This window comes from Coloeus monedula (genome assembly GCF_965178545.1).
Source record: "Coloeus monedula genome assembly, chromosome: 1".
Taxonomy (NCBI): domain Eukaryota; kingdom Metazoa; phylum Chordata; class Aves; order Passeriformes; family Corvidae; genus Coloeus; species Coloeus monedula.
The window spans coordinates 139,007,089-139,021,956 of NC_138781.1; the positions used below are offsets into that span (position 1 = coordinate 139,007,089).

General features: G+C 38.9%; 1 protein-coding gene across 1 annotated transcript in view; it reads right to left on the reverse strand.

Annotated features, from left to right (window-relative positions):
• Positions 1-1,542: 1,542 nt before the first annotated feature.
• AZIN1 (antizyme inhibitor 1) overlaps positions 1,543-14,868 on the reverse strand; it is a 28,007-nt gene continuing 14,681 nt past the window's right edge. The window contains exons 4-12 of the mRNA XM_082279938.1: positions 13,500-13,673; positions 13,066-13,238; positions 9,415-9,549; positions 7,818-7,899; positions 6,928-7,002; positions 5,704-5,869; positions 5,060-5,178; positions 4,669-4,883; positions 1,543-4,047 (exon numbers count right to left, since the gene is read on the reverse strand). Of these exons, the coding sequence (XP_082136064.1) occupies positions 3,936-4,047; positions 4,669-4,883; positions 5,060-5,178; positions 5,704-5,869; positions 6,928-7,002; positions 7,818-7,899; positions 9,415-9,549; positions 13,066-13,238; positions 13,500-13,673 (1,251 nt within the window). The 3' untranslated portion in view covers positions 1,543-3,935. The remainder of the gene's footprint in view (positions 4,048-4,668; positions 4,884-5,059; positions 5,179-5,703; positions 5,870-6,927; positions 7,003-7,817; positions 7,900-9,414; positions 9,550-13,065; positions 13,239-13,499; positions 13,674-14,868) is intronic.

Consider the following 14,868-nt stretch of genomic DNA (forward strand, 5'->3'; position numbering starts at 1 on the left):
CTAACAAGTGAGCTGTAGTGCACAGCTCCTCTGTTTCATCGCCTTCAATAACAGGGAGCTCCACTGGAAAAATGTAATAAACGTGTGACACAAATAGCTGAGTGGTTTGCTTAAGGGTATAAAGAAGGGTCAGACTTGAGAGACTGGGTAGTTGAGCAAAATATACAATCAGGATCTAAAAGCAGATTCTCGGGCCTGAAGTATTCTCTCCCCTATCTGACTGATACGAAGGAGTTGCCCTGTACTGACATGGCACAGTAGGACAGGTGTTGTTACATGATCCACATTTGACAGATTAGGGTCTGCACTACCGCCCTGATTCAAGCATTTCAAGAGAACATTAAAATAAGCATTATATTCAACAGAAATTATGGGAAGCAGCCAGTTGAAGACAGGGGGAGCAGCCCTGCTGCCACATCCCAACTCAGGCTGACAAACACAATTAGCTTTGTCCTGTGAGCCAAGAGGGTAATCCTGTTGGTCAATGCCCCTAATTTATCTCAAAGACCACGCAGTTGCAAAAAGATGAAAATATGAAGTGAAAAAAGCTTGCAAATAAAGTGAATAAAGCTTGTTACTCCAACATAAGGACTGTAAGAGGAAGGGTCCCCCCACCCTTCTCACCTCTGTGGAAAGGACCAGCTCTTAGGGAAGAGCTCTGGAGTCCTGGGTTAAAGAAACCTTCACCTGCCTTCCTTTGGCAGGCCTTCTGCCAGTGCCACAGACATTCCCCCTCCCCTCAGCTGTGGATCCAACAGAGTATGCTTTTCCTTAAAGCTCAGGGCAAGTACTTGAGGCACCTGACTCCCAGGCAGTAAAGCAATAACTAGCAGTAAACTGGTGTAGTGAATTACATACTACTACTTACTTGAAATTTTAATAAAGGGGTGAAATAAGAGCTCAGAGAAAAAGCAAGCCTGGAGCCAGTGCAGTACTTCCAGCAAAAGGAAAACTTAGGTAATATCTGACACCTTCTCAAAGTACATGTGGCAGTCACAGAAATAATTTTCTCCTTCACTTATGATCAGGCCAGTTAAACCATCTTTGGTACATACCCTGTTCCCTGTCCTGGCTCCCTGTAGCAGTCGGCTGGCACTACCAGCACCCACCGAGCCCCTCCTTTGGGCAGCCACTGCCAGCCTTGCTGGCATCCAGGCTGCTGCTTAGGGCTACATTTGCTTTCCAGCTGCTGTCCAAGGCCTTAGCAAAGCCCTGAGAGCATTCTCCCTCCTCTCCTCACAGAAGAGACTCACAAGGTACAGTCCTGGGTCAGCAACATCAGTCTGGACCAGAACAAGGGCAGTTGCTTGGCTCTCAAGGATTAGGAGAGCCAAATTTTTCTATCCAAAGTTTTTTTTGGGGGGGGTGGTTTTTTTGGCTGAGTCTTTTTTTTGTTTGTTTTAGTTTGTTTTTAGGTGTTTTGGGCTTTTTTAAATTAAAAAAAACCCCAAGGATTCAAACCTGAAACATTAACAGACAACTCCACACCCCCCCACCCCCAGAAAAAAGCAGAAACAAGAGTACATAGGAAGCAGCAAAATATCCAGTGGTGGATCCAGGGCACCCACTTTTATTCTGATCCAATGTAAGCCAGTTGCGCAGCTGCTTGGGCACACAATGAAAAGTTGGAACCATTTTCTTCTGTTCCTAAGGAGTAACAGGCAACACCAGTACCACAGCCTTGTCTGGGCCCACAGCCCTGGATCTTCCTTAGGAAATGGAGCACAGGCTGCAGGGCTGCATCAGGGAAGCGTTCAGGCCAAAGCAGGTGGGGCTGTTTGCCATGCACGACCATCAACACATCACGCAGTGGAGCACAGGCTGCAGGTCTGTGTCACACACCCCTGCTCCTGCCACAGCCTCAGCAAGCAAGAGAGGCTGCAATTGTCTAGTGAGCACAACAGGGCTACATTACTTCCAAGTACTATAAAGAAATCATCCAGCTTTTATATTTTGTAAAAATTCTGAACTGCAGTTACAATATAAACAGTAGCACATAGCAAATCAAACTGAAATACATACTGAATTCAGACTCCAGGTTGGCTTTAATAACAGACTCTCTTCAAGTACAGCAAGTATTTCTGCTCTGACCACTGCTGCATTTATAGAGAAATAGTTTTCTACTTATCTGTAAGTTAACATAAAACAACTCTCAAAGACTGTATGACAGAATCCTGTTGGATTATCTAACCTTAGGCAACTGTACTTGCATTTAGTCAAAAACCACACAGCAGTCTGTCTTGTCTAGAAAGACCTCAACAGGTAAACTGAAGCACTTGAGATAGGTCAGCTAGTAACTTCAGGTTAAAAAAAAAAAAAAAAACACAAAAAAAAAAACCAGAAAACCAAAACCAAACCACAGGTTTCCCCCATCATTTACTCCCTTTTCACTTCCACATTTAATTACAGTAATAAGTATTTCTTAGACTGTATCTCCAAAGCATAAGCCATTTTGCATCTCCTAACTGGCCTGTGAAACTGTTCTGACAAATCCAAACTGAGAATTTACTTTCAAGTAAAAGTTCATTAAGTTTCATAAAATCTTTGCTTTACAGAGCCAGAAAATAAAATTTCCTACCAGCTGGCACTCATGTATAATACACTTGCAGCCAAAGGGTAGAAATTTTACCTCCAACTAAAGGGTTTAAAAACTCCCTTTTGACTGTAGGATCCAGACCTCAGTGTATCATCTCAAAACCCTAACACCCTCTTCTCCTCCTTCCCACAGTTTTCAAGTAGGGAAAGTTAAAGTGAGAAAGCAAGCAAAGGACCTTGAAGAAATCAAGAGGCTGTAGTAACACAATAAATTCTCTGACCAGTTCTGGCAGTTCATTAGTCAATGTACATGTACTTTTAGCAATCTGATTTACCTTTACATTATGGATACAGTTAAATGAAGTCCAGTGCAAGAGAGCATTTGAGGTTTCTGAAGTCTTGTGCAGCCCTACCCTAGAGTCAGCACTATACAGAACTAGCTGAAGTTGAAAGACTTTTCAAATAAACACTATTAAAAAAAAGAGCCAAAGGTTCTGTGACAACGTGCAGAATTGGACTAACCCATGCTGCCTCAGGGCACTGCATGCACACGAGCTGAGACAACCTCTCCGTGCACACCCATGCTGAGTGCAGGTTAGCTGGTTGGTGTGAAGAACTGAATCTAAGGTCATGCTCTAAAAACACACCACAAATTGCCTTTTAGCCTTCCAGGAACTTACATGACTTCCATTTCATACAGATTGATTAATCTGAAAATTTTTACTGTTTAACACAAAGCTGAACCAATGGGCTAGAATAAAGAAGGCTTCTCAAATCAATCATGTATACACCTATTTTATAGCTACCTGCCTAGTTCCTCCCAAAGTTAGCCTGAAAAACAGTAAAATCTACACGAAGTTTTATTGCAATCATACAAGGGATACATCAAGGGTCAAATACAACAAATACTATGATGCAATTTTACATTTATTAAACTACAGTTCAAAGCACAAATTTACACATTCTAAATACACTAAAACATCTAATGAAGTCACACTGGTCTCCCACTGACATTTGATATATCTGGGCGAAAGACAATAACTTTACAAGACTTTTCTAACAGAAATCCTTAGTATAAAAACTGTACTTGTATGTAAACTGTTGAAGAACCCAAGTGATGGGTTTCCATCTCCACTAAGTCATCCATTTTGTTGCATATTTAACGCTCAGGGGTTGAATGAACTTGATTTTAAATTTGGACACCATTATCTAACCCTCCCACCCCCCACTGAATTGTAGCTGTAGCTTGTTTTGCCTGGTCCCCATTACTATTACTATTTTTTCAAGTTTTGAAGAGAATGAATTGAATTCAAGATTGTTCCATTTCTTCCACATTGGAATGTTGACCAGACAAACTACAGACTTGCAACTGCAGGTCTAAATGAAGCGTTAATGCCTGTTTAAGCTGCAGTGGAAAAGCGGTCTTCTGGGCTCAGCTGAATGCACGAAGGCACAAAGAAGAAGTTCTTCATCAATGTGTCTGAAGCAATTCCAGCATCTTGCATCTCATCCCTGCATCAGCAAAGGTCAAGAGATGTAAAAACATGTTTTCAGGTTCAATTTCCCTTCAGAAACCAGCCTCAACACAGCATTTGAAGCCAAGTGCCCCCCACGTGGCTTGGCCCCAGGCTCAGCAGAAGGGAGCCCAGCTGTGCCAGTGCCTGGCACACAGAAATGCTGCCACTCTCCAGGGATGGAAGCGCAAGGCCCTGCCTACCTCAGCACAGGAATAGGTTACCAAACTCCCCATCACCACAAGAGCATTACTGCCCTTCCTGCCTATGATGGTGCCAACACTGTACACAAGCTGCGGTTACTCGGATTAGGAAAGCTCAAAGGTTGATATTGAACAGCCTTTGTTAAGTAAGAGGCTTTACAACTGCCACTGAACTCACAGGTGAGATTAGTCAGGTATTTTGCTTTCCTTTGTCATCCCTAAAGCAAAGAAGGCACTTTATTAGAGATCCCTGTTTAGTCTCAGCAGTCAGACAGAGACCAAAAAATAAAAATCCACAAATGAAAAAGGCACATTCTTGCACTCAGTATTCTCCTATATTTGCCACTGAATGTAATTTGTAAGTGTACACTCCTGAAGCAGAAGTAACCTTGCCATTATCAAGATAGTTTTCTTACCAGTCACTGAAAGACATCATGTAGTAGATCAGTGGCCTCTGATAGTTGTTAAAGGTAGACTGTTCACCTAAGGTACCAGAACCCATATTGTCAAAGATCAGCCAATCTCCAACGCTCAACTCAGGAAGAAGACAGTTTTCCACAATTTGATCAAGCTCGTCACAGGATGGACCCCAAAGGCTGCTTGCAAACAGAGGCTCATCTTCCTTGTATTTCTATATGGAAATGATTGAGGCAATTCAGGCTTCAGTTTATTGAATAAGAAAATTTTCAAATATATAGAATGTTAATTCAATAAAGAATAAGCAATTATATATGTATGAAGTATTAAATATATATTCAACAGACAAAGATAGTAAGGACTACCTCTGAAGAATATAGAAGGACTCACCTTGTGAACCTCTGGGATAGTATTGAGTTTCTCAGACAATTTACTTGCAAAAGAACCATAAACACCATCATTTATGTAATATGTAAATACTGGTTCATCATCATTCCTGGTTTGCTCCACTGGAAGTAAAAAAAGAAGTTGTCTTGCATGCATGTTTTGCAATAAGTAGTCCTTTTGCAATCTACCTTAAATCAGCTGCTTTCTCCTGACAAGGGGGTTCCACATATACTGGAATGGGAGAATTACAAGCAGAATAATCTGTATGAGACCAGATTATAAATTCAGTTATAACATTAAGTGTGAGGCTTAATAAAATTAATACTTTCAGTAATAAGCACTGCTAAGAATATAAATCCAGAGAAGCAGAGAAGTAAGCTTGCTCTGTTGACATGATTTATGTTCTAATACAGAACCTTCTACCATCCTTCTGTGAAGCACCCAATATAGGTTTAACCTAGCAAGAATACAAGAAGTGCCACATAAAAGTAACAGTGAGATACACAGAGAACATATGGTCAGAATCCAAAAGGCATATTACACTGCAAGAATTAGGGAATGCATTAAATATATAAACTAGTCTATCCCAACTAATAGTGGACAGTTACCTGTACTGATTCGTAACACAAAACAAATCCAACCCTTACCTCCAGAAGGAAGAAGTTTATCATACTCAACAGTCTTCTTTGCAATGATGTTCACTGCCAGTGTAAATGCAGATGAAACATAGTAACATCCAGGCTCTGCAATCACATTAACACCAGACTCCTTAGGAAAGTAGACATCCAGCAATGGCCTGATGACATGATTAACCTAGGAAATTGAAGTCAGAGGTAAGACCAATTAACTCAGCTTACAGATGTGTCAGATACACACACAGGTCTAGTCAGCACACCAAATAATTACTCTGGTCCTCTGTTCTCTGAGAAGGGCCTTTACCAGAGGTCCACAATTTATAAAAAAAAGTAAGAAAACTGGTCATTCTGCTAAACACTGAAGATTGAGTACCATGAGTCTGAGCACTACACAGTCTCTCTTCACAAGCACAGTTCAAGATGTAGTACACTCAAGACTGCACGAGTAATTTCAATGTCCATGCAGCAGTACAGATAATGTAAAATTATGTATGAACCCACAAGAACAGGCAAAGGGCCTTTTTTTGATCAGTTCTGAATAGTATCATATTAGAAACAGAATTCTTTAATACTAATGTTCACATCTTAAGATACATTTGAAGATTAACAGATATTTTGGACAAGTAATAGAACCATTAGAATTGAGAGAAAAGCCCTGTTTGCTGTTAGTATCTCCTCCCTGCATCACTTTCACTGTCCTGAATTCACAGAGTCTATGTTTAAGACAACATAACTGTGTAAACTGGTTATCCTGTTTTATGTGCCACTTCATACTAAAGATGGCATTTAGGCCAAATCAGAGTCTAGCCAAATCAAGACCTTTAGCTTTCAGTTCTAAAGCAAAATATCAGAAGTTTTCATCCAGTAGCAACAGGGTTTATGATCCAAAGCATGCTAAGCTACCCTGGCCCAAATCATGCAAGAGTCACCAACTGGACAATAACAGTAAAAACCCCTTAAATTACTACTGCTAGGGTTGCTTCAGATAGTAATTCAATCTGTAACAAACTCAAGTCAGCATTCACCCAGTATGAACATGATTAAAAAGAAGTAATGATCCCCTCCAAGAACTGATTACACTATCCATGATCAAGAATACAAACCCAACTATTGGGATCTTGAGTTACAGTCTAACACTGAACTTAGGTTTCAGCTATCAATTCAAGCTGCAGTTTGAAGGTTAAATACTTCAACTTCTTCAAAATCAAGAGTTTCAACCTCCAACATATTGCATACCTCTTCCAGCTGAAGTTCTGAACCTGTGAAGCCCCCACCAATATCCAACATGTTCATCTTAAAGCCAAATTCTTCCTAAAATGCATAGGCAGAAGGTAAGTACATGAACAACTGTAAATGCAAAAATATTTTTGTTGCTCCTTACTGTGGTTGTTTTCTGTATATTTAAACTTTTGAAAATATTTAGCTGAGTACATCCAGTGAGGGAGTAAGGGCATAGTACAGCTCCATTAAATCTAGTAGCAAAGCACTGGGATGTCAATAGAGGCTGGTTACACAATTCTCTTCAAGTCCCACAGCAATATCAACTCCCATCTTGTGGCTTTTGTTATATTCAGACAGTATTTGCTGAATAGGTGGTGCATTCTGACAAAAGACAGTTTTAGAAATTCACAAATCATGTGACTAGACCACTACAATGAATTTGCACAAAGATCAGCAAGATTCTCAATTTTATTGCCCCCATGTGTTACCAGCGACAGCTAAGGCACTAACTGCAGTAATAAGAGTAAAAAGACTTGCAGTCTTCTGTTTAGTTTACAAACTTCTCATGCCACAATAGATGCCAGCATACAATTGTTCAATTTCAATGTAACCTAAAAGCATCAGTTGTGTATTTGCAGGACTGAGATCTGAATATCAAAAAGCCCTGACCAAAAGTGGGAACTTTAAACAGCATTCAAGGCCCATCAGTGGGACAGTATTCATTACCATAATTAGGACAAAGTTAGTTTTACCTCTACCACACATCACAAAGGAGTATTTAGTCCCTTACTAAAAGTTCTATCCCCAATGACTTATTTTGGAAAGAATGTAGTTGTTTATTAGTATCATTAGAATAGAATGGAGTCTCTACTGTAGCAATTGCATGTGTGTATAGATCTACTTACAGCCATGTCAAACACACACCGAGCATCAGATATAGCATGAATGTACGTTTGCAGATCCTTGCAAGAGCCTGAAACATGAAATCTGAAAGAAATAAAACACAGTTAATACACTGAACCATGCAACTTTCAGACCAAGCAAATAGTTTCACCATATAAAACAGCAACATGAGCAATTCATTCCCAAGTGTCTCAAAACAAGCTTAAATGATAATACAGCAACTGTGCAAAGAATAAGCTCAGACCACCACTGCCTTCTATTTCATTGGATTTGTACTTAAGGATTGTCTTCCTCTTAACCCCAAGAATGTCCCACAATATTCTCAACTTTGAGAAATGACAGATTTACTGAATTTTTCAGTCTTCACTAACAAAGTGGCTAAAAGTTGTTCTTCAGTAGGTGCCAAAGCTCCAGAGAAATACTGATGCCTCCCACAAGCTCCTGAATCCTCTCTTGTTTCTTGTTCAAAAGATTTAAGTACTGCCATATGCAGTTAGTCACTGAGGTGCTAAAACAAGTGCCAGCATTCCCATGGGCTTCCTCAAGAGGAATATGGTCTACTGGTTCTAGACAGACCATACACACATCTGAGCCACAATGTTCTCTACTCCAAGTCTACTCCTCTAAGGAATGCCATTTTGAGGCAAAGCTCACTTTTCAAACTTACTTGCATGAATCCACATATGGATTTTAAAATTATTTAAATAAAATAATGCACAAGAGCCATGTGACTTTCATTAAAGTTGGTTAAGACATTATATGAAGAGACATGTTTTTTCAGAAGTACCTAATTTTTTAAGAAATTTGTAGTTTATGCTTTAACATCCATTTCAAACAGATATACATCAAAACATTTGTGGTTTAAATCATCAAAATGTGGCTTTAATTTTTTATTGTCTTGATGACCCATTTATTTGTTTGGCTGCTTTCCTAGAACAGTCATGAGCATATGATAGATTTGTAGCTGAAGGTAGGCAGAGCAGACTTGTGCATGTATTTTTCTCCCATATAGTAAAATATTTGTCAAACTTCCAATTAAAATACCACAGATCATTATAAGAACTTGGAACTCTATTCTGTGAATGCAGGATTCATTCCTGCCACCTGCAAGTCAAAAACTTATCTGAGTATTTTGTCTTGATATGATCAAAGAGTGACATACAACCTTAACTCTTACAAAATCTGACCCCATGTTCATCTTGTTCAAACTACCCAACCTATTCCATGCTACACTAGCACTTCTGTTACGCTGTTTATTGCTGGGAAAAATACAAATCAAGTTACCACAGAAGTTCAAGAGTACAGTTAGAGAATAGGAGAGGCTTCCAAACTTAGTTTTCATGCTGACAGAAGGATATCTGACACTTCATTTCATATTGCTTTGATGTCTGTAATAGTTACTTTGTTTCATACTAGTTTTTGCTTGCAAGCAAAAGCTCATGATTCTAAAGTGATGTAATATTGTTTGTCTGGGGCTTTTGTTGATTTTTTTAAACCCTGTAAAATAGTGTCACAGGAGAAAAATTCTTTTCTATTTTACATCTTAAGTACATCATACAAATATGTGCTCAGCCAGCAGAGGACAATGAAGCTACTCACTTGACACCAACTATTTGGACTCCCAGCTCCTTAGCACATTCCATGAGGTGTCTACAGTTCTTCAGGGTGGTGCCAAACTTCATATTCACCTCCTCACCAGCAGTAATGTCTTCTGTGGCAATGTGCAGTAAGAGCCTAAGAGAAGGGGAAGATGATTGGGGCAGTTGGTTTACATCATCAGCACATGTGAAGCCTGAAGACTTTCAGAAGTGTGTTGATTATGTTGTCAGTACTCCAGCTCCATCGATGGATGAATCAAGGCAACCTAATAATAACAATCCTGTACAGAGAAAAAACTAGCAATTAGGGGCTAAAACATGGAGCCAACAAGGACAAGGGATTTGAAATGCAGCAACTAAGACTCTTGTAGCAGCAAGAGTCTGTTGAGTGCTGTAATAAAAAGCAATGTTACCTTCTAATAAAGCATAGTTCCTCATAAAACTAGTAAGACTAATATGATTTTTCCCATCTCTGTCCTCCTCCCTAGCTAAGAGGTTCCCCTTCAGTCAGACACATATCAGTCTTAGTTAAACTCAGCATCTGGAGAACACCAGGCTGACACACTGAAAGCACACTCTGGCCATATCCTACCACCTCCCCTTCTGGCTAAGCACATGGACTGAGGATGAGGGGGTAGGATGGTCAGTCCATTCCCTGCCCCTTCTTCCAGGACACTGCAGAGCAGAGAGGCAGCAAGTACCATCTCTTACATTCTTATGTCGTGGGACATCTTTCACACTCTGGTTAAAGCCTCATTTTGGGTTGGTCTGGCAAACTGCAGTGCCAATGCTGACCTTTTTCTGTGTTAAAATAACACTTGAGGGGCAAAGGCATGGTCACATCCAAACCTCTAGAAACATACCCCAAAACCTCACAAAATCAAACTGCTGTCCACTGAGAAAGTCACACCCTCACACCCAAGAGATAAATTAATTAGTCATGCAGTAAACTTAACAGAGGTGGTGTCATGACATACATGCAGACTGGACAGAGCACATTGCAGTTAACCAGGGTGGGGAGTATAAATGAGTGGAAGAAACTCTGCACCCAGAGTGAAATAGCTCTTTACAAGACAGGCAACAAACAGAACTCAGCCTAGCCACTACTAGCCTAACACCTACCATGACTTGTTACAAGTACTTTCCAAATGTTTCATGTGTTTAGAATGCATTTTATAAAGAGCAAAAAGTCTTAAGTTCTCACACAGGCTGCCCTGCCATCCTTGTTAATTTTAATTTATATCATTTCATCTTGAGAAACTGACTGGCATCTCATTTTCTGCTTCTCCACTAGGACAAAATTCTGTTAAAAAAATCTGTAATAAAACAATATTTTGCAAAGCATTTGGAAGAATGTGCTAGCTGTAGCAAAAAATTATTACAAGTCAAACTCTTTAAAATGTGATGGAAAAATTCAAATTCATACTACAATTTTTAACCTTATGTTAAGATTAGTCAAAACCCCTCCTTAAAGACATCCAATGTTAAATTTATTGATGAATTGTTATAGCAGCATTTTAAGTGACTCAAGCTATTTTTCTAGCAAAACCCACTAAATCTGACTTCTAGAAATCTAGCAGGATTCTTCCTCCTGGGTTTCAGCAGGGCTAGAGGGTGATGTGTGCATTTAGGATTTGGTTTTACTTTTTATCATTAAGGAGGTGTTGATACTTCTAACAACCCTGCCTCCACTGACATTCTTAGAACACCAAGAAGCTCAGCAGTTAAACTTTGCCTGGAAAAAATCTAAAGATGTAGTAAAGAAAAGCAATACCTAAGCACTCCTTCCTGACATTTCTCATCTTAAAAAAAAAAATTGCAATCATTTGAGTTGGCAAGTCTTCCAAAGGCAGAAACATCAGTTATGAAAGAAGACACCCCCCATTACCAAGTTAATGTGAAGTTGCACAAATTTTCAGAAAATGAGAAGAACCACTTCCTAAATATGATTTCCTCAGCCAAAACACACTGACTTCATCTACACAAACAACTCAGCTCTAACAACCACACATAGGAAAAACAAGGCTATATAGTGGCTTTGAATTTTGGAAACTATGCCAAGGAAGAGAAAGGAAAAAAATGTGTCATTTGAGCATTGACATTAAAATGACCTGGATAAGATAATTCTAATAAAATTAAGGGAAAAAATTCTATTCAATAAGAGAGATCATATTTCTAAAAAATTTAGACATCAAATTGCAGTTCTTTTGTAGAAATTGAGTTTCTTGCCCTTGGTAAACAGGAACCTTTGCAAATATTAGACAATGGGATCGTCAAAAAGCAGTAGAGTTTATATTGTTTTTCTCTAGCTCATGATACTCCTTCATACTGCCTCCCTAATTTACAATTTCTCTGGCTCAATAAAAATCTGCATCCTCTCTTTCTTTGGACGTTATCAGACAAGACCTTCTAAAAAAAGTTGTTAGAATCATGGAAATAAATCAACAAAAGCTAACAAAACTCTAGATCCACCAGTGAATAACTGGTAAAACACTAATGATGTAACAGTCAGCTTTAGTACTGCCAAGGCTTTCAAATACACTAAGTATACCATAGCCAGCAGTTTCAGAAAAATTTATCTTACACAACATTTTTGCACAGGAATTTCTCTCCAGTACACAAAGCACAGACAGACTTCCATGAGGCTGAAGTGCAATCACCAGCAACAGCAATATTAAATCTTGTAGTCTTGAACAAACAAAAAAACTCCCTCAAATAAATACCATCACCATCCCCCCCAAAAAACCCAAACCAAAAAAAGGCCACAGTTTTGGGAGAAGACACAATAGTTTCATAATGACTGTTTAGAACCAAGGACTTTGTAAAAGATGTCAGGAATTCAGTTCCTCCGATGACATTTATGGAAAGCTATACCTTTAATCACTGCAAAGTACTGTAACATTCACTTAGGCTCTGACTCCATATTTCATAAAGGCATAGCCCACAGCTAAAGCATCCACATGTGAGGGATGTGATGTTAAATGACATGAGTGCCTATCATCCCAAGAGACCATTATACACTGGCAGCAATAAAATTGTCATATTTAACAACCAGATTATCAGCTTTGATCACTTTTCTACAGAAAGCAGCTAAGCTAATACCAAAGTGACTGAAAATAGAACTGGAATCAAATTTCTCATTGTTCTAATCACGTGGAAGTACCTGTAGGTGTATTTAATAGACCTGCAGAGTGTGCCCAAATCCCAGATGGGACCCAATGCACACAGTCATTCACTGGGTAGCTCAGCCCTGACTTCAGCCAGAGCCACTAATATCCAAACAGAACTCCCTGAAAGATAACACTGAAGCCACAACAGAGCAGGAGGAAGATGTATTTGCAGATGATGAAATGCCAGACTTCTGAACTTTAATCACTGAAACCTTTACATCAAGATTGCCCTAAAAAAAAAATCACTTTTTCCCAAGATTTTTCCCAAACCAAGGGCCCTACTATCTATCATATTAGGAAGCCAAGACTCAGCAGGAAAAGATGCAAAAAAAGCTATTTTCAAAGGAGACAGAGGAGAAGAACAAATCCAAGTGATTTGTACTAAAGAAAGCAGGTACTTTGCTTCCAACTCAAACCACCCAGAATACAGGCAAATTAAGTTTCCCCCACATTAAAAGCAAAACTAGAATTCTGACACTTACTTGGCATTTGGATGGTTACGTGAAATTTTCTTCAGCTCAATATCATTGTCACAAGTCATGATGTTTATCCCAGCCTTCGCTGCATACTTGATCTGAGAGGCTTGCTTGCAAGGATTTGTGTATATGATGTTTTCAGGAGAAATGCCCAGGTCTTGTACCAATGCCATTTCAGACTGAAAAACAGCAGCATACCAGAGTTTGACAAAGTGCACTGCACCATCTTTCCTGAATTTTTATTTTATGTGCTCTACTACCACACCAAAGAGAAAACTATCTACTGCTTCTAGGGCAGAAGTATAGATTTTCAACAGCCAGTTACAAATGAGTTCCCAGTTCAAGTTTTATTTACAATCATGGCACTTAATACCAAAAGGATGAGTTTAAACCAGCAGACATATGAAAGAAAATAAGGCACATAAGCAAGACAAACTTACTTTACTGGAACATGCAAAACCAACACCAAGGGTTCCCAGAATTTCCAGTACACCTGGAGTAGAATTGCATTTTACAGGATAAAATGGCTTTATTGGTGCCATCACATTCTGCCATTGTATGTTATTCCTTACGAGTTTTCCAAGATCACCAACATAAAATGCCTTTTTTCCAGTCTGCAAAAGGAAGAATAGGAAAATAAAACGACTGAAATTGTAGGTTTGCTGTCAAAACAAACAACCCAAAGTCTTAAACAATTATGTACTTTTTTTACCCTGCTCTTAACTTTTAGATTTGACCTTGAACAATGTTTTTACTTTCACCTAGCAATTGGAACTATTTTTTAAAAATCAAAGGGAATACCTACCACTTCAGAGATAATATGAATGCTATTTAGACAATAGTCTGAGATTCCTGAATAAAAGATTCTACTTAAATGCCAAATGCTGATTTTATCTAAAAATACAGATTAAGTTACTAATTTTTTCCAACTTTTTATTTTCAGAAGTCTGCAACTATTTATAGGAAGAAAATCCACTGGGATGAAAGCTTCCACAGTCTCAATGTAATTTTATCTTATACAAGGAATAAAATCTGATGCACTAACATTATTTTAACATCCAGTTAATAGCTTGTTTTACTGAAAATTTGTCTAATATTTCAGTTCAGGAAGCCAAGTTTGAGACTGTTCTCCACATCTTGTGAAGAATAAAGTTCAAAAGGCATGTTAAGAACTAGATTCCATGTTAAAGGGGACAGAATCAAGTACATAATCTTTAAGAAAATGAACAGACTTTTCTGGAACTGTTAATTTCCCTTTGCACATCTGTTACACCATAGTCTTTCTCAATATCAGGTCATGATGTGGGTGTAGTGGATCAAATTTCAAACAGATCATTCCAGACTTGTTCATAATGTGCACTCAGTAAAATTACTGTAAGTGAATGGCCTACTGTAAATCAATTAAAGACCATCACTACATATATGATCTATCTGAATCGAGACTGTACATCAAATGTTAATTCTAGCACTTGACTCTTGCAGGTACAAAACTCTATATGTTGTGGCTTATTTTATACAAAGTCTTTATTTCTGTTTAAAAAACACAAATAGAAATTCCATCGGGTGGAAGCATACTGACCCCCTGTACGGGTCACCAGCAGGAATGGGATCTGGAGCTTTAGATCCATGGCACAGGCCTCTACCCCTTGAGCTAAAGGAGTAAATGAAAGCAGCAGGAGGCAGCTATCCTCTGTGAGCCAGCCAGTGGTTGGAGACATGACATGTTGCCAGTAGTTTACCTATTTATTTGCTAGACAGAAAAAGAATATTAGGAATCAGGATTTGGGAATCCTACACCTGAGTTCAGAA